The 20,545-nt window shown below is 32.4% G+C and overlaps 2 protein-coding genes across 2 annotated transcripts in view; both read right to left on the reverse strand.

Moving 5' to 3' along the window:
• Nucleotides 1-289: 289 nt before the first annotated feature.
• LOC140039693 (achaete-scute homolog 5-like) lies at nt 290-4,674 on the reverse strand. The gene is made up of 2 exons (XM_072085313.1): nt 4,531-4,674; nt 290-1,552 (listed from the first exon to the last, which is right to left on the reverse strand). Exon 2 carries the CDS (start codon nt 1,492-1,494, stop codon nt 1,000-1,002), a length of 495 nt encoding a protein of 164 aa, XP_071941414.1. The 5' UTR covers nt 1,495-1,552; nt 4,531-4,674; the 3' UTR covers nt 290-999.
• Nucleotides 4,675-15,157: 10,483 nt separating this feature from the next.
• Nucleotides 15,158-20,545, reverse strand: part of LOC140040500 (cGMP-inhibited 3',5'-cyclic phosphodiesterase 3A-like) — a 28,762-nt gene continuing 23,374 nt past the window's right edge. The window contains exons 8-13 of the mRNA XM_072086487.1: nt 19,225-19,427; nt 18,798-19,001; nt 17,995-18,156; nt 17,543-17,729; nt 16,854-16,967; nt 15,158-16,162 (exon numbers count right to left, since the gene is read on the reverse strand). Coding sequence (XP_071942588.1) covers nt 15,876-16,162; nt 16,854-16,967; nt 17,543-17,729; nt 17,995-18,156; nt 18,798-19,001; nt 19,225-19,427 — 1,157 coding nt within the window. The 3' untranslated portion in view covers nt 15,158-15,875. The remainder of the gene's footprint in view (nt 16,163-16,853; nt 16,968-17,542; nt 17,730-17,994; nt 18,157-18,797; nt 19,002-19,224; nt 19,428-20,545) is intronic.

The raw sequence follows: 20,545 nt of genomic DNA on the forward strand, positions 1-20,545 counted from the left end.
TGGTACTGGGTGATAGCTGTGAAACACATGTGATACTGCATTATGGAGTTTTCCTATGATACTGGAGAAATCTAAATACAGACCCGTAAATCTAGTCCGAAGATGTAAGTTGCGATTCTATTCGTGTCAGTATGTGTTTTCACGGTGTACACAATAAACTCATCACAGCCATGCAGTATTGGCAGTGATTAAAATAAATGTTCTGCTGTTGACAACAATATCAGCATGCTCATCATTAACTGGGCATTATATTTTAAAAGAAGTACCGGTAAAATGTTCACACATAAGTAAAAAATGCATCGTTATGGCGTAAATTATTTTAATATCAACTCATATACATTTTTGGCATTAATTCTATAAGTCAACATTAACCTATATCAATTGTTTCTAATACAATACATTACATTTAAGCAGCATAATAATTATTATTTTTTTACAGTAATTGGCAAAAACATTTAATCAAATAATAACGATTTGTTAAAAGGCCTACTTTTGTTTAAACAAATACAAAAAGGCTAATAATGTAAATAATATAGATATATATGATATATCTTAAAATGGGTTTGTAATTTGTAAAAAACAAAAAACTAAATTGATTATTATCATCATTTGCAATCAGCATATATTGTTGTATGGCATGATGTAAAAACTTAATATATTTGATTGGATCTACAATTACTTTATGAAACGCTGGTAGCCTTCTGAAGACCTAGTACCTTAATAATCTTCCCACGTCTTACGTTTGTTTATTTAGCAGCAAACTTCCTAAAGAATCGATAAACCACAAAACCAACGAAGAGTAGGCCTAGCCTACAACTCTGTTATGCCAAGGGTAATCGATAACAATAATGAAAATGTTTTAGGCCGATTAGATATATTCCTGTCAGAAATGTTAACAAATTTTACATTTATGAAATGGTATTTATACAGTAGTACTATTATACATCATCAAATTATATACAATAAAATGTTCTCTGGTAATTTTGTTCAACCTTCTGATTATGATTTGTGATGTTGTACTTTCTTTGTTATAGGCCTATAGTCCTCCGTCTCTTCGTTTTCTTTATGCTCTTCTGTATCTAAAACTCCTTGCAAATGTTTAATGTACTTAATCGCCATTCGTAATGTCTCAACTTTACTAAGTCTTTTCTCTGGGTTGTCGGATGGAAGACGTTCCCGTAGCCGGGCGTATCCCTCGTTGACACACCGTACGCGTTCACGTTCGCGTTCGTTCCGTCGTCGAATGAAGGACGGTTCAAAATCGTAAAACCCTAATGGTCCAGATAACGGGATTACTCTTGGATATGACCCCATCATAGAGCCTGAGTAACGAGATTCGATGAAATTTGGCAGTGAATAGGCATCGTGTTCTATTCTATGGTCCCGCATCGGGTACATTGAGTTTGAGCATTCGGTCATTGGTATTCCTAATTGAACGCAAGTTGGAGTAGAATATACAACGCCTTCCGACATCGGTTCTTCCATGTGCAACATGACAAATATACGGCTTACAAAACAGCAAAATACACAGAACCAACTTATTTCCGTCGTTCTAGAGAGAAAGTGGAAAAATATTTAGTTATCGTAACTTGCAGTAGCTGCATATTATAATCAAACACTACAAGTACCATTTTACAGTACACATGTGTTTCCAAAACGGGAAATAAAGCAATGAAAAAATTGGAAAATACATAGGTTGTTATTTTACACTAAGTACCGTAATGCTAGATAAGTAAAATAAATTAAAACATCTACGCAAAAGAATATTGCAAATTAACTATTCTTAGCATGCAGTTTATTTATTACGTTTCATTGTTGTTATAGATTATGTTTCTATCTTTTCTGCAACTGAAAAAAATAAATTTTTATTTTGATTTGATTTGATCTGACTTGATTTAAACATTATTATGAAATTAGAATCAAATATTTAAATTATATCCTAATCCCCTATAAAAACAAACGTGTACGATGATTAATGTTCGAAGTTCAAAAGCAGCCTTGGCATTCAAACCGGTGTTTCCCATCATAATTCATTCCATATTATGACGTGCCTTTATTATCTTATCATTTAGCATTGGCGATATTAATATCTTACATTGATCACACACGACGGAGTGGGAGAAAGCCTTCAATTATAGCGACCAGGTAAAATGGGCCATCAGAAGCCGATGAACCGGGGGCTAGAGGTCCACTAGGCTTACTTCACCTGGACAACAGGTCATTTGATCCACCACCTACAGTGTCCTGCAAAATGACCATTGGTATGAAAACACCCAGTAATAGGCTCAACTGGTTTTATGATTGATACAATTTGAATATCAGATGGTAATACCGTTTTAGAAATGTATTATTGTGGTAATTAACTTTATAAAGCAACCCGATTCCATAATGATAGGTATAGAAAAAGCTGATAAAATACCTTGTATATTATTACCCGTTTCTATATTAGATTTGAATTAAGATACTGCTAGCTATTAGCCTACTGTGTATAATTCAATTCAATCAAATATTTAATGAAGGTAATAAATTTAAAATAAAAGCCACAGTTATGTACCGTAGTAATACAAACAACATGAAATCTAGGAGTAGGAAAATCTTATATAGGCCTAAGCCTCAACATTATAATAAATATTAAATTAGGAGTACTCCCCGTTTGTTTACATGATTTCAGACTTAAATATTTTCCTTTTTTTATCTCTTTTCTATTTATTCTACACGCTCATTATTATTTTAAACATTATTTCAGCGAAGTTCTGTTCTGTACAACTAGAAACTTATAGGCCTAATCGTAATCATTCGTAATTATATCAACTTTAGTATTTTCTCTGGGTTGTCGTAGCCGGGGCAAACTGATTTGATTTAAAGCTTAGGGAGTGGAGTTGAAAAAGTCGTGAGTTACAATACCGTACTTAATTAACGTTTGGTAAATTATGGATAATCATGGAGAAATAAGCAACTTATTTATCCATGAGATAAATAAATATGAAGATAAAACGAATATAATAGGCATAGGGAAAAACTAACATAAACAATCGTTAGATTATGCATTAAACCTGTGCAACTACTACTACTTATTAGCTGTCACGATAGGCCGTATACCCCTTTTCATCGCATCCAATAAGACGGATAATTTAAACAGTTTCATTTTAGGCTTAGGGAGTGGAGTTGAAAGAGTTACAACCCTGGCACCAGGTCCATGGTTTAATCATGGATCTGGTGCCAAGAAGGCAAGCACATTAACCATCAAGCTTCACTTATACTCCGATACTATATATTGCATTAAACTCTTCCTTTTGATACATTCACATAAATAAACGAATTCTTGACTTTAAGGATAAGATAAGAAAAATGTCCAATTATCAGGAAAATAATGGTTACAGTTTGATTTGCAGAACAGATATTCACATGCTGTTATAAATATAGGCAGGAAAACATACTACCATTTTTATCGCTTTAATAAAATAATTCGTTGTGTAAAATATAATGTGTAACTCTATAGCATTTTCATTTTTCAGGAAAATTCAGATTAGATCAAATATGAAATAATAGTCACAAACGAATAATATATCATATGACTAATATAGAATATGATATTAAGCCTGTAGAGAATCACAGTATTATTAGCAATTATCATTACAAAGGTTCGGAAACTTTCGCCTAGATTGAAGAGCTTTTCCGCAGGCGAAGAGTGTAAAGATGTGGTGTCGCTACCCGGGGAGAATGCGGCAATGCCGGAAGGTTGTGACAATGGCATTGACAATGACACTAGGCCTAAATTCAATGAGTACGACAAATAGGATATGCAATATGTATACATTTTAAAAACAAAAAACCCAAACTTCAGAGGTAAACTTAAATTTTTAAAAGAAACGATAGACCTATTCCCTTGGTCATAATAATTCGAAGAACAACACAAAAATAAAAAATCGAAAAAATATATTAGCAAAAGCTGATTTATATGTTAATAACGGTAACTAACAGCAATAACATATTTCTATAAAATATTTTTTTTGCAGAATAGTCGTTGTTTAATTTTTACAAACTAATAATAACGTCTAACATGACAAATTAAAATGTTCGTTTTAGCCAGTAACTAAATGCTTAAAATAAAAAATTAACGTTTAGAAAACTATTAAACTAATGAAGACGAAATAAGTATAGGCATACAACTAACATAAAAAAAAGTATCAGTATCAAAATAATTTTATACAAAAAAGAGAACAATTTACAGTATCCATTACAAAATAACATACAATTATTAAACACTTTAAAAATCGAGGCTGTGCGATAAAAAAAAATCGCACTGAAAAAAAAAGTCTCTCAGAATTAATAGTTGGGATAAAATCGTATTTACACTTACCGTTTTCATACGATCATATTATTCAAAAATACCCAATGAACTTGTTGTGCAGAGGCAGTGAGATTATGGTATCTGCGACTAGCAGACGATCAAGAGTGTAAATATCAATGATGTTGCTGAGAGTTAAGATGAGTTGTAAAGGTAGTCAGTGAAAGTTATGTATGCATTACCTTTGTTTCTCTAGTAGCACTGTCGGTATCGGGTGTCCAGGTTCTCGCCAGGTATCTTGATGTTTCGGCTCTGGCGTGAGCTTTGATCCAAGCGGGGAGCCTGTCACTGGCCCGGGGTTATACGCCAAGTTCGTACTACTTAAAGCGTTTTCTACAGACGTTGGGAAGAAACCTTCACGGTATCAACGCGATATTGGCCCGTCTTGACGTTGATGAGACCCAGGCCTAAATATTCTCAGGGTTAACTTTCTCGTCCTGTTAGATTAGCGTCTATACCAGGTAAACGTACTTTTGAGCTTGCTGCAGGTGCATCGAGTTTGATCCTATACAAAAGGAATATGTTAACGGTGAAAAGTAACAACTGTTAATAAAACGAAACAACAATCAACAATTGTCTAAATGTGTGCTGTCGGAGCGATACACTAATGAGAAGGTCTGGTTCAAAATACTTGATCCCGTCGACTCATCTCAGAAATTACAGAAAATCTAATACTGAAAATTGATTATACCTTATTTTATATATGCCCACCGGCCGAGAAACAACGGAAAATTACCATGGAATTTACATGAAAATATTATGCGACAAGAAATATGTCTCCTCAAGTAAAGAAAATACGGCAATACGAGGTTTTGTTAAGCTCTCACGAGCTATATCAATGCGTACCTTAAAGGGGAACACCACTGTGATATGTCGTATCGTTTTCAATGCTTTTGTCAATCTCTTCCCTGAAGTTCGTCTATAACGAAAACAAACTTGTTTTACGTAGTATCAATTCACTGGCGTACTTTTAAAGAGTTTAGCTACGAGAACTGATAGACTGGTTCTCGTCAAACTGTTTAAATAGGTCAGAAAGCGTACTATGTCGGGGTAGTCGTCACCGAAGGGTATTTATACCCGTGATTGGCATATATGATATTAATTCGCTTTAAGCACAACCACATAATCAGTGCTTACAAGTTAAGTTCGAATCGTAACAATACCATAACTAATTTCCATCAATTGCTATTGGTTAAATTAATAATACCGCGTAACTCATCACACTGGGCGGAGTCGGAAACTTAATACGCATCTTATTGGTCAATTTGTAATTACGTTAAACGTTTCATTGTAATTACGGTAGCTTTAATGTTTAATTAGCTTTGATCCATGCATTAACTTTTAAATTCCAACATGTTATAAACTCTTTAATTCAATTACTACAGTAAATCTGTATTTTCATTGGTTTACTGAAGTTTTGGTTTTTTTTGTACCTATGATACCATGGATACCAAGTTTATAAATAATGGTATTTTTAACATAAAAGCTGATACAAAAACTGTTTGCTAATGGTATTCAACAAGATTTATACTTTATTAGCTCTACTATGCTATTACCATCATTATAAACGAAAGAGATACGTTTTTAAAAATTGAATTGAGCCCACGATACATTGAACAATTACCAAAAATCAATAATACCAATAAATCGATAATAAAGCTAAATTTAATGAGTGCTCTTCAGAATTAAACTGACAGATATTCAATAATATCACGGATATTTGTAAACATAAGAATTTTGAAAAAAAAAACTAAGGATAGGGGTGTCTTCTGAATAGAAATTGGCCAAAACATTCGTTTCAAAAGAAAATGTCCCTTAATAAGTATACAATAGGGGTATCCACTGAATAGTGGTGTCCCAAAGCAGCCTCTGTATAATTACGATTATTATATTTAAATTATTATAAATAAAAACAGAGTACTCTAGTATAAGTGACAATACATCATCATGCGAACAATGCTTCTTCAAATTCGAATTATCTTCGTCATTACAATATAAAAAATGAGTGTGAAACAATTAATGCACCTTAAAATCAGAGCATGCTAAAGTGGTTGGAATTGATTACATGATCTTAATCAATATCTCGCATACGTTACTATAGAGATACGCGCGTTTTGATACATGTGTGTGATTTCACCTGTCTGACGTCACAGGTGAATCGAGCCTGAAATGACACAAGTATTAGCCACACGTTCATCCACAGGCATTGCCATGAAAATCTGATTGATTATTGCTAAGAAACTGAACATCGTCTCCTCGATACTAATGAGTTTGATGAATTTGAGAAGACAAAGTGTGAAACTAATACCGTAACTTTGTTCTAAAGCTCTGTCTGCACTATCAAACGTTATGTGACAACAAAATGTGATGTGCCCATATAAATAGACATGATGATGTCAAATCACTACCGTATTTGGGCATATCACCACCATATTTGGGCGCATCACACTTTTTTTGGTAAAACTTTGATAGTGTAGACAGAGTTTTACTATTATTTCTTTCTTATCATTAACATTGTCTTTTAACGTTTCGTTTCTCTCAGAAAGTTAAATCATTATATCTCTCTTAAGCTTTCTTTTTACATAGGTTAGAATGAAGTTTAGCCAAATCTATAATTACACTATCCACTAGAATATCGGTACGTTAACTAGATTTATCCAGTATCATGGGAACATTCTGTAATATAGCATCACATGTGTCTCAGATCGCCTGGTATCATACCAACATATCCCTTAACCAACACGATAACGTGTACCACATGTGATGCTGTATTATCGAATATTCCTATGATACTGGGCAAATATTGTAGTATGTGGAGATTTGTCAGTACTGAGAATCGGGTATGGCAACAGCCAATTTAGAAATCGTTGTTATTTGTTCGAAACCGACTACTCTGGGAAAACTATTTCTCTTCACTTTTGTGGCGTAAACACCACTTTCATTCACATTAATATCATCTTAGTCATGTCATCGCCATAACATCTTCATACTATTTCACTATTATCACATTCTTGTCATTTTTCTAATGCTTTCGTTCCATCTTTAAGGAACACGAACAACATTCATTAAACATTTAGTTTAAATCGCGATCATCACCAATTAGTTGGTGAAGCAGAGAACCGTAGTTTTTAAACATCGAAATATCCTAGGATCTTCAATTCAAACCAACTTATTCAATGGAATGAAAACTACAGTATAGTCCATAATACTATTATGGACTATACTTTTATTATAAGATATCTGGTTCGAATAGAGGTACGGTATCTGTGTACGTACTTTCATGAGAAAGGCTGTGACGAGTTAAAAGAACCGTTTACTTGTACACGGGTGCATGTATCGATGATTTGAACAGCTTAGTGGACTTAATTAAACATACTTAATTGAAATTAACGTTTTGTGTGGATTGTCTTACTGGTTCGTCGTCTGAGAATCCTGTAACCCAACGATTATTTCAATATGATTATACAGCCTGCATAATGGTGTGTTAAGTAAAGCGTAAATATAACAAAGCATCTGAAATAATTTAATTGCGGTTTACTCCCTGGTTTTGAATAATCTTCTTATTTACGCCTTTATATTTTGACATTTTCGTGTGAAAACATTTTTTAAAATAAAGAAATGTTGCTAATTCATCAAAACGTCACGAAACATCTCACAAAGTTGACGCGCATGCGTCACGTCATTATTTTATTCGAATGTGCGTAAGTAAAGTGATGTAGGGCTTTTAATGAAGAATTACTCCCGAATTACTCAATAATAATCATAGGAATGATGCATTGCAATTCATTTAGGTTTAATTCATTAATAATCAGATAAACAAACTCTTGAAACTGACCTCATTGAATCAATGTGAACAGATTACAATGGAAAGGGTCGATTAAAATAACTGTAATGCTACTTTGTGTTTAAGGCAATCTCACGGCGGTTATTGGTAAAGCAAGTTTATGTGTGCCATTCCCACGAACGAATTAAAGTGCCTACATTAGATTATCTATCACAAATTTTCTTATTTTACAATATGATTCGATGTTTCATGGTTTTGTCTATTAAATTCGGCCTTTTTCTTTTGTATCAGCTCGAAATTCAGCAATTGTGGATTGGATGTGTACTACTAGTACGTATACGTGTATATAGTGATTTCTGTCTCATCAAATGCACAAGAATCGTTTGTTTAATTTAGGTAATTTTTGTTGTCACAAGACGCATGGATGGTCCTGTTCACTGCCTCAAATTAGGCTCGAGTTAAAAACTTTCCAGGAACATTTCCTTACCGTACTTTGCCATGTTGAGCCCAATATACGTAGGCCTTTTATGTCATTCTATGTGGTAATGTGTCCGGCTTCTAAGACAGCCATTTAAATTTCAATTTATAAAGTTTCATTTTAATAAAGTTGAATGAAATCAAAAAGTGAATTGGATACGTGCCGATACTGTTGGCCTATTTATACCATACCGTACTTCTAGTCTGTTCAGTTTTGACAAAGGACGCAACTAGTATTTACCAGGTGCATAAATCAACATTTTGAATGATTTAATATTAGATAACAGAATATCTTGATTGAGATATTAACCTGCTAATCGTTATCTGTTAATTTCATATGTAATAGTATATGATGCACCTGATCAGTTTATTATAATGTTTTATCAAATCCTCACAAATCTGTCAACATATCCATGCAATAGGATATCAGAAAAAAAATAAACGACCTAGCAATATCCATTGAGCTACAAACCTGTGATTGTATTTGTCTTTATACGAATAGGAGAAAATAATCGAAATTCGTGACAAATTGTGTTAATTCACTACCTGTTCACACGCCTTTGTGATTGACAAAGTCATTTATTATTTAACAATCACTGAATTATCGGATCACGTCAAAACACAAGTCTAATTTTCGATTGTGTTATAGATAACCATAACGTATCATATTAATAATTTTGTATAGGACAGAAATCAATACGATCAATTGAATGGAGCACTCCCTCAGGCGGTCGTGTGTCGACCGAACCCTGGATTATTTCTCTGCTTTGCGGATCACCTGCAGAATTGTGCGCGATTGTGAGTTAGCCAAGCAGAAAATCTGTTGGTAAGCCGTCTTGGGAAACACTTCGAACAACGTTTCTTCAATTGGAATGTCTTATCCGATCTTAATTGACCGATTAAAAGTAGGTAATGCCTAATACACAAATACATGTTGAGATGTGAGCCCATCTTCCAAAAATACAATTAGAGTAAACATCGTAGAATGTAATATTTTAATTCTACAACTTAAAAATAACGCATAAAGTATGCCTCTATAAACCTTCACATCCATTTATAAAACGGTATTCTTTAAAGAATAGGGCATATTTCTCTAAAACAAGAAGCAAGAATTATACTTATTACACATTAGCCCACCAACGGCTTAACGTTTAATCTAAAAGACGATATGATTATGTAAAACGTGATGTAGAACCGAGTAAAACATGCCGTAAATGGGTTAAACGGTATATTAAGCCACATCACGTCACTTATACAATAAGATATTACAGCAAAGTGTTCGTTATGCGATCATCATTAACGATCCTGGAAAATTGAGGAGAGGAACTGCAGTCAACTTGACAACCACGTAACCTCCTCACATTGGACACATAAAAACAACCACGTAACCTCCTCACATTGGACACATAAAAACAACCATGTAACCTCCTCACATTGGACACATAAAAACAACCATGTAACCTCCTCACATTGGACACATAAAAACAACCACGTAACCTCCTCACATTGGACACATAAAAACAAAAAGAAGCCAAAACAATGTTTAATCTGGAAAATAGTGAATCCTGTTACATTGTTATGTTGTGGAGTTGACGGACACAGACAAACAGGTCATCTGTGCGTCTCTGGAGAATGCCTAATCAACCGGGTGTGGTTATTCGCAGTACTAAACTATTTTTGCTACCGTTATACTTTTTTCAACATTTCTTTTTCTTTTTTTTATTTTTATACTGTCGATATAACATTTTGCGGTTGTTATCGATTTCTATAATATAATTTTAGCCTAATTTTGATTAACTCATTTTCCAAATATAATCAAGTAGCAAATAGGGTATAAGTTGTCGACTGCTGGGTAAACATTGCTACAAACACACGTATCTGAGTTTATAAGATGACAAGAAATACTCCCTGAATAAGCGTGTATTAAGTGCAGAACAAACACACTTAAAATATTACCAGTACATCATCGTTTTCTTTTCATCGGATTTGATTAATTAACCGACAGTTCTTTTGTTTCAAACATTGTTTAACCAGCAATATTCGTTTACTTGAAATCACAGTAATGTATAAAGACATCACCCTGAATGTAAGCAGAGAAGTTTATGTTGGAATTGTGTACGACTCGTGGCTAAATTGTAGTGTCTCGCGTTCGGTGTATGTTGGTGGCGACGAGGCCGTCAATCGGTAAACAACGCACGCAGTACTCGCAGTCAGTAGTAAATAAGAGCATTGCGCTCAAAGTCAAATACCATTTTGTTACAAAGAAATATTCTTCGGAACAGTCAAAACTGATTAATTGTTTAAATAATCTATTTAGATTTGATATCAATGTTGGCAATTGACTTCGTGATTGCCCACGTTTTTCAGCACTAACTTCTGATTTACGTTGTGCTGCCGATCCTGCACGATTTAAGCGCTCGGAGCAAATAAGCGCACCGTTTATTGATATTAAATCTAATTAACCGTTTATTATTGCTTAAAACCTACAGGATAGATACAACGGTGTCGGTTAGTGTTAGAAAAGATCGACATTTTATACGATACGTCAGTGGAATTCATCAATTTATATATCCACCTGCACTGTCCAATTTTCAATATTGTTATTGGACGCGTCGCGACGACGATCAAATGATGTTAACCACGATGAAGACGACGACGATCAAATTATGTTAACCACGATGAAGACGACGACGATCAAATGATGTTAACCATGACGACGATCAAATGATGTTAACCACGATGAAGACGACGACGATCAAATGATGTTAACCACGATGAAGACGACGACGATCACATGATGTTAACCACGATGAAGATGACGACGACGATCAAATGGTGTTAACCACGATGACGACGATCAAATGACGACAGGGTTAACAGTGATCCGACGATGGTAGTAGCGGCGCTAGCGAAGAAGATTGTATATATTTATTATTTATATGATGATAGTGAACAGAAGACGATAAACAACAACTCCCTGACGAAACTTATAGAAACAAGAACGAAACAAGCTACGACTACGATTGACGAGCTCATAAATACTGACGAGTTTATTGCTCTCCTACAAGACTTCCACTGAGTTACTCGTATCGTTCTACCACTATTTACATTGTAAGCAATAGGCCTGCAAAAGTCATCTTAAAACATTACCTTCATTTTATAAGAACTAGTAATATTCACAACACATATTAGCCGGCCCTATCGAAAGGCTTGCAACCGGCCCTAGTTCAAAATACTTCTAAACATAATGTTTTAATATTACCACTAAACAAAAACACTCGACTACACTTTCCTAACTTTTAACAACCTCCTTCTGTCTGGGAGGGGGGGGGGGGGTGCGGGGAGTTGTAGTTTGTTATGAAACGATACAGGGTTTACTCGCTTATGTTATGTGTTAGGCCTATATTATATGTTGTCTGTTGTGAACTGCTAATCGATGTGGTCTTTAAAGCACTAATTGTTCCAATGTGTACAAGTAAATTATCAATTGTAATTTCCTACAAGATTCTGTGGTGAATCCTTTCCCTCTACCAATTTATAACCGAGTTTATTTTTTTACACAAAATTGTTAAAAAACGTCGTTTATCCCACAGACACGCAATACACAGTTATACTGTATATACGGTATACTTATACTGTAGTATTTTTTGGGCATTTAATACGGCAGTAATGTGCCTAGACGGTTATACTGTAGGTAAGTCTGGTAAATAAAATGTAGGCTAATTCTATAACTATTACTATTACAAGTTAATTGAAATATATACAGAGCTATACATATTACAGAGTTTAGCGACTATTAGAACTAGGTAAAAACTAGCCGTTAAAGAGGGCGCTAGCCTAATGACACTCATTTATTTGAAAATGTAAAATATGTTTACAAACTACTTAATTCACAACTATACCTACTAAAATACAATTCTCAGGTAGGCCTATAATTTTGTTGAGCTTGCAGTAGACACGATAACTTTAACTGAATATAAGCTGTCCTCGCAGCTTATTACAACAAGTCAACAGCCAAGTTACTTTAGATAATTAAGAAAAAAAACAAAATTGTAAATTACTTGATTACATATTTGTTTACCAACCATGTAGGCCTACTGTATAGTAATTTTTCAAGTAACAAGTTATTTAATATAGATTTGTCTCCTAAACATCTTTACAATGATTCGGTAAAACATATTTCGCGAGCACGTTCCTTACTATTAAAATTCTGTTTAACGTGATCCATCTATCTATAAACAAAAAAGTGAAAATATAACTCCAACTACCACAATGCTTGGTGCTGGGTGTTGTATCAAGCTGATATTACTTTTCACTAAATTTGCATTTATGTATCATGTATGTAAATGATGTAAAAAGGTGATGCAATATAATCATGCTCTGGGACGGATAATTCGTTTAAAAAGAACTTATAAAGTCTTCAAAGCTGGGTACAATTTTTCAAAACAATAAATCATGATAATTGTTTACAACCTGCTTTAAATATTATAAAAAATTCACTTTTTTCCCTAGTAATTTACTTTTCGATTTGAATAAATGTTTACTTTAATTCAGGCTACAATCAACATTATTGCACAGGGAATAAAAAAGCAGACATTGTTGCCGGACAAAGTGTGTGTTTAGTAGGAGCACCGAGAAATAGAAGCAACTTGTCCTTATTTACAATTACCATAACCATATATATGGTGTCCTAAAACTGATTATTTTTTTATACGTTTTCATTTTCACCATTTACATATTTATTTAACTTGGTGTTAGTCTATCTTTATTTTCATTTATATTCCATATATACAGTATATATCAATATGCAAAACAATAAAACAAAATATGTTCAGCGATATCACATATGTGTATATTGTGATAAACACATTATAAAATCTATTTGTTTGGCTATATTGTTAATTATTACTCAGTACGGTACCGGTAAAAGAGGAATGATAAACCTCAACTTCATTCCTCTTATAAACTGTTCTTGTTCAACTGTTCAAAATTTTGATTTGGTATGCCAGAGTGATTACATTCAATAGGTAATATATTACATAAGCTAATATATGGTATTCTTCGGTAGAGTGGAATCTCTTGTATACATTTTACACCTGGTAGATGCCCTACACACGTTCATGTCAATTACACTAAATATATTTGCTGGAAACATCTAATCTGAGCTACACTACAATAAATTATTCTGAAAAAATACTATTTTTACACCATCTGCTATCACAAAATATTTACATCAACAGTAAACTTTAACCCTAAATCTAAAGTAGGTATAGATATAAACTAAATAATAGAGCTTTGCTGTCATTATGAATGCTTCAGATAGCTAATGTGTCAATGTGTATGTTTCATATTAATAGATATTTTGCATATACAAGAGAACCCCTCCTTTGTGACACACTTTCACTTTTCAGTGAAACCAACACCACAAAAAATACGGCCAAATTCTATTCAGGGGACACCAGTTTCAAAGGCTTAATAGCGGTTCTAAGAATATTTAATGTATTGATATAAAGAACAAATTGTTTTTAAATTCTGTGCGAACCAGTATTAATGCATTTGATCTATAGAATAAAATATAATCTTCTCTTGATGAAAAGAAATAAAAACTAAACCTAAAATAGAATTTATCTTAACATTACTAATATTGTAGCTAGGAAAAGTGTATGATTATGTACAAAATATATTTGATTGAATGTTAATACTGCTAAAACTATTCTGGACTAAAATTCTATCAAAGACCATACACCCCGGCTTAAAATTTAAACCATACATTGATGCACATATGTGTAAACCACAATCTAAAAAATAATATCTAAAATGGATACTATTATAAGAGAATATGATTGTGTTTAACGAGTATAAATAAATAATATTAATAAGATTGTATTGTGTGTTTTTTTTGGAGGTTAATTCTCAAAATTACAAACTGAATATAAATGAATATTGCCCCACGGCTCGTAGCTATAACCTCCATTTGTATAAAAACATTGGTTTTTTTTTCAAATTTGAAACATTTGATTATCATGCCAGCAGTTTTTCATTTTTTGCACAACACATCAGAAAATCTGATTGCAGTTAGTGTTAGCTAAGGTAAGCTAGCTAACTGCGACAGTTTTTGTTTGTTCCTGTCCTGATTGGATTGCTTTTAAACACAAGAATAAATTCCGGTAATTTAATTTTTCCTAAACCAGTATGATTTTTTTCTGGTAAAAAATGTACCATATTCGACTGGCTTACTGCGAAAAAGATCGCAGTTGTATTTAGCGAAAACGTGCTGTGTGAGAACGTGGTATTTTGCAGCTAAGTACCATGTCATGCAGTAAAGTTTATAATGTAAACCATAGTTATACACTGCTTGTATTTCTGTAAAGACAGTCTAATATGTATAGATACTTCCGGAAACGCTATGTATCATTGTCGGTATATATGTAAGAAAATTACACTAATTGTTTCTTTTACAATTAGCTATTCCTCATAAGCTTGGCATTTAAAAAAAAAATACTGATATGTTTTTGTACATTTGATAATGAATAAAAATAAAAAATTAAATTAAAGAATTAACTTAAACTCAATGAAAAACATAATTTGTATTGCAATTAATTTTTAAAATATTACAAAAAATAACAAAAGGAAAGACAAATTTTGAATTAATTGTACAATTTGATTTCAAAATGGGTTGTTTTAAAAAGTAATAATCATTTCAGTATAAAATAAATTTTTAGAACAAAATAAAAATATTAATGATTGTTATTAATAATAATTATAACCATAGTAATTTAATATAATATTCATATAGCATGGCATCAAATTTTGTGGCAAAAATATATATAGTTGTTAAATTTCAGTTAAATAAATTAAGACAAATAAAATTTAATAAAAAGCTTAAAACCACTTGTTTCACATAGACACAACCTCTACATATATCTAACATAAAATATACACAATATTGTAATACACATTGGCAAATCCTACCTATACAAACTATGTTACGTTTTAGTTTCTCCGCCCATAAGTATTTTTGCGTCCTCATTTTAAACTGGACACCGACAAAATGTTGGATCAGGCCCATGTTTCTTTAAACCATCTTCCCTATTTTGTTTGCACTACTATTTCTGGACCCTGTTTCCGTATTGTTTTTTTGTTGGCCCTTACTCCCTGTTTTTGACCCACCACAGAGATATATCTATATAATATTCTATATAACTTAATAATAAAATAAGTACAGTTGTTTGATTAATTGGTAGCTATTTACACTTCGACCTTGTCTCATGTTTCTTCTTTAATTTCTGTAGTACAAGCTGTTTCCTTTAGTTCGTCATTCTCTTTAGTTTCACTGTTATCCTCACAACAACCTAATTTCTCCTCCTGTATTATAGCCATCTTGTTGCTATCTTCTTTCTCTTTTATTTCTTGTTTTTCTTTTCTTTTCTGTTCTTCCTCTTCTGCTTTTAATATTTTCACCCACATTTCATGGTTTTCTTTTAAGTGTTTTGTTAAAATACTTGTCATTTTTCTGGTTTTGTTTTTTCCTCTTACTCGGAATTTAGCATTTCCTAAAAAATATAAATTAATTTAGAAAATTAAAGGTGCGCCATTTCTTAATAATATTTGATACAATAAAAAAAAATTAAAACAATATAATTTCTACTACAGTAATTAGAAATAAAATAAGAATATAAAACCTAAGTATGTATATACAGTATTAAAATGTTTGTACGTAGAAATGTAACTAAAATAATCTTTTGGAATTCACCGATACATACGAACGAGACGCTATTTAACATAATATTACATCACAGACGTCTTTTCTAAATCCTTTTATATTAATAAGTAAAAGTGTATTAAGATGTTAGTTGTGGAATGCGACTAAAAAATAATATGTAATCCCTGGATACACATTGAGTTTATGAAACATGCAATTCTCATGGCGATTAATCTAGAATAATCCAAAGATAAGAAAGTTTGTCACAGTCACAATTTATCTGTTTAAGGTCAAGGTCTTCAAGAAAATTCAGTTTTCCATTCTCATGAACTGGTATGGTAACACGCTTTAAAAAAATGTCTTATATAATTATCATATTTTTCGAATTGTTTTTCTTATATTCAATATATGAACATTTGCATTTTATGGCATGAAAGTTTAAAAAAACAAAACTCTGGATTTAGAGCAGAACAAAAATGGGAAATACGACTTATTTTGTCCGGTGATTATAATCGCTTTTAAGCCTGAGATGATCTACTTACCTGTAGCACCTTCACTTGATGTGTCCTCTTCCTCAATCTCGTCCTCATCATCTTCCTCTTTCACCTTCGGCATTGGAAACGAATCGTCAAATGTAGGTAACTTCTTGCTTTTTTCTACAGAAAATAACAACATTAATAATTAATATAATTATAATATAAAATGTATTAATTACAGATATTAAATAAGACATAAATTACGATAACCATTAAAATCCTGACTTAACCTTATAAAAGAGGTAAATGTTATGGAACCTACATCCACACCATATGAGTACATGCACAGCGCATCAAGCTGCTTCGTGAATAATCACTTTCTAAACCACAATTATTATTATTATTATTATTATTATTATCATCATATTGATAAAAATACAGTATAATAATAATTAATTCAAGATTATCATGAATATTCATATTATTTAGGCCACAAGTGCTCCAAATTTCAGGAGAAAAAAGACCAGCTGTAGTACATAAGACCAATAAGATCCAATATCTATAGTTACAACTAATATATCTCCATTATAAAGCTTATCATATCAACCAAATAAATTAATTATGTATAATATAAATGCTTTAATTGGAGGCCAAATAGACAGTAAAAATGTATATATATATATCATTGACCCAAAATTAAATCATCTTTACACAGCTGTATGATAATTATAGAATATAAAATGATTGACACATACCATCATCATCTTCACTGTCACTGGACTCGTCGACCCACACTCCTGGCAGCAGACCAGCCGACCCATAAGAGTTACACAGCGGTGCCACTAGGTGATTTATAAACCCTTCTTGTAATTTTGGTAGCTGGGCATTATGTCTGTCCATGTAAGGAGAGACAGGTAGACCCATTTTTCTCTCATCGTCACCCTTAAAATTAAAAATAATTTTAATTTTTTTAGTGATGTATTTTTTTTTATAATCATCCAAATGTCAATTATTACCTTTTCTATCTACATTTATATCAAAATGGAATTATATATAATTGTTAGTAATTCTCTTTTTTTTAAATAAAGTGTACAGTTGATTGATATTAGAAAGAGACGTTGTCAATACAAAAACTGGCTAAAATGTGCATATTTACATAAATTGACAAGATAAAATGACCCAAATTCCTAGACAAATTAGAGGATACCTGATCATAAAATTCTTCAGTAATACGATTTGTCCAGTTGATGTGAAGATCTTTGGTTTTCGTTGGGCCACAAATGTCGGCTAGCTTGATGCACATCTGGCAAGCAAGCATCCGGTCATTCTCAGAGGCCCAGTTGATGCCAGGTGCATCAATATCATTCACCTGAAAATTGACGATATATTTAAAATCAAATGGTACAGCACCTGCTATTGTCTATTAACATAAATTTGTTTAATTTCTATTAGGAAGTTATTAAAAGAAAGTTTCACGTGTGCAATAAATAACATCGTGTTATGATGGGACACTGAAGGTAGAATGGCATGTCAATTAAAGCATTATATATTGGTAGTCTACAATATTACATGGAGTGATACTTAACTACTCTCCACATGCATGTCTGTTGCGCAATGTACAACAAGAAGCATAGAAAGATTTATTTTTCCACTTTTGGCAGAATATTATTAAAAACATTTGGCCATTACCTAATATTGATAAACCCCTTGTTGGAAAAATCATTTATGTTTGCTTGTATCCCTACGACTGATGCCATAAACTATACCCTTACTATATCCTAGGATTTAAGTACGTCTATGAATAGCAGTGCATGTCATTTTCTCAAACATAAATACTTACTATCTGAAGTTATACATAATTATAACAATAATTTCCTTAAGTACCTCGTTCAATTAAGCACCCCCCAGAGAGCATTAAAAATGTTTTATGTGTCAAAGTGTTATTCTCAATTCTTTTGAACACGCAGCGATATCCATGGTCTATTTAAACACAAACTTATAAACTCTCACCTTGGCGTTAAATTCAACTAAGAAATCAAAGTGTCTTTTTAAATCTGTCGCTAAGATATACTCAACAACAAGAAATCGGAATCTTTTAAATTCTGCAGGATCAAGTGATGATAAGAAGTTGAATTCACTTTTTGACAGGAGTAGTTTCCACGAGGCAGCAGCGTGATGACTTTCTAATACCGATCGATCATTATACAGAATCGCCTGCAAAACATATATAGAAATTGTTAAATCATTTGGATCAACCACAACTTTTTCAAAGCCAACTTCCCTCCACCTGAACCCACACTATGACGATGTGGATATATATAAGAATTTGTATCTTACAATATTGATCTCGTTGGAATTAATTTTGTAAAAATGTTCTTGTCTTGATTGAAGTGTCATTTTTAGATAATAATAATCATTATCAATAAATAACTTATACCTCAGGTGCGCTGGTAGCAACCAGGAAAGCATTAGTTCTTCCTGGATGATCATAGTCATGCATGGCTGCAGCTGTGTACAGTGCCATAAGCTCCAGAGCTGGTAGATTTAGTGCTAAGATACCATAGCTTACATCTGTGGTAAAACTAGCCCTTGGTGTCACGGTCGGTGTATGATGGGCAGCAATATTTACTTCATCAAGCACTAAAAATATTTTATTACAAAACTGTTATCAGTTAATACATTTATATAACAAATGTGTAATATTAATATGCATTGTACAGTTGCACAAGAAGCAGTACTTGATATTGCCTTGAACTAGGTACATTTATTATTTCTTAGTGATATTTCCAAATATTGCCGACAGCAAATTTAATCACTGTTCTAATAGGCAATCCATTCACACAAAACATATTCACTGTATAGAGAAAACATCTTATAAAAAGGGAGTGGAATATTTAAAAAAAGAAAAAAAAAACAGATCAAAGATGGATTTAGAATTGGTAGTTTATTAACTTGAATTTAAGCATAATATTTTCCAAAGAGACTTTATATATACAAACAAAATGTTTTGTACCATGTACTGTAGAAATAATCATCAATACAAAAGGTAATCCAAAATATTAATCACAATTTTTTTTTATGAATTGTAACATAACATAAATCTTAAGTCACATTGAAGAAACAGCAATTTATCACTCACTAAGCAACTAGAAATTTTAAAAAATATCACCAGGCAGGACAAACAAACAAGGACAAAAACAATACCCCTGGCAAAAGTAATTATCTGAGCTTTTAAGTGATTTAATAGGCAGCAGGCTTCAAGCCGTATGTTCTAACATGAAATATAAATTGTAAAGTAGATTTGATAGCAAGGCAATGCGTCATGTTTCTTTCAAATGTGATGCGTTCTCTTAAACACATCAAAACATTTCATCAGTATATTGACGTAAATAAGAAGAAATTGGTATTTGGAAATAAATTCAATGCGAGTGTGGATTAGAAGAAAGAATGACGTAAAGTGCATTGTTGTTGTTTTCAACTACAAACAAGAGCAGCATATAATCACCATATTTGGTAAAATATAATACAATACTCGAATAAAAAATGACCTCTCAAATTAGGCTTCTTTTAAGACACAATGCTTGATTGGAGTATAATAAATATTGAGTAAAGCCATAGTTTTGTAAAAATACTAATCAAATCTTGTAGTTGAAACCCATGGGCATTTAATAGGTCAAATTCAGTAATTGTATAGATTACACGGAGATGATATCTGCTAATTCTACTAAAAGTCTTCTATAACATTTATACTAAAATGT

This window comes from Antedon mediterranea, chromosome 2 (assembly GCF_964355755.1).
Source record: "Antedon mediterranea chromosome 2, ecAntMedi1.1, whole genome shotgun sequence".
In the NCBI taxonomy this organism is placed as follows: Eukaryota; Metazoa; Echinodermata; class Crinoidea; order Comatulida; family Antedonidae; genus Antedon; species Antedon mediterranea.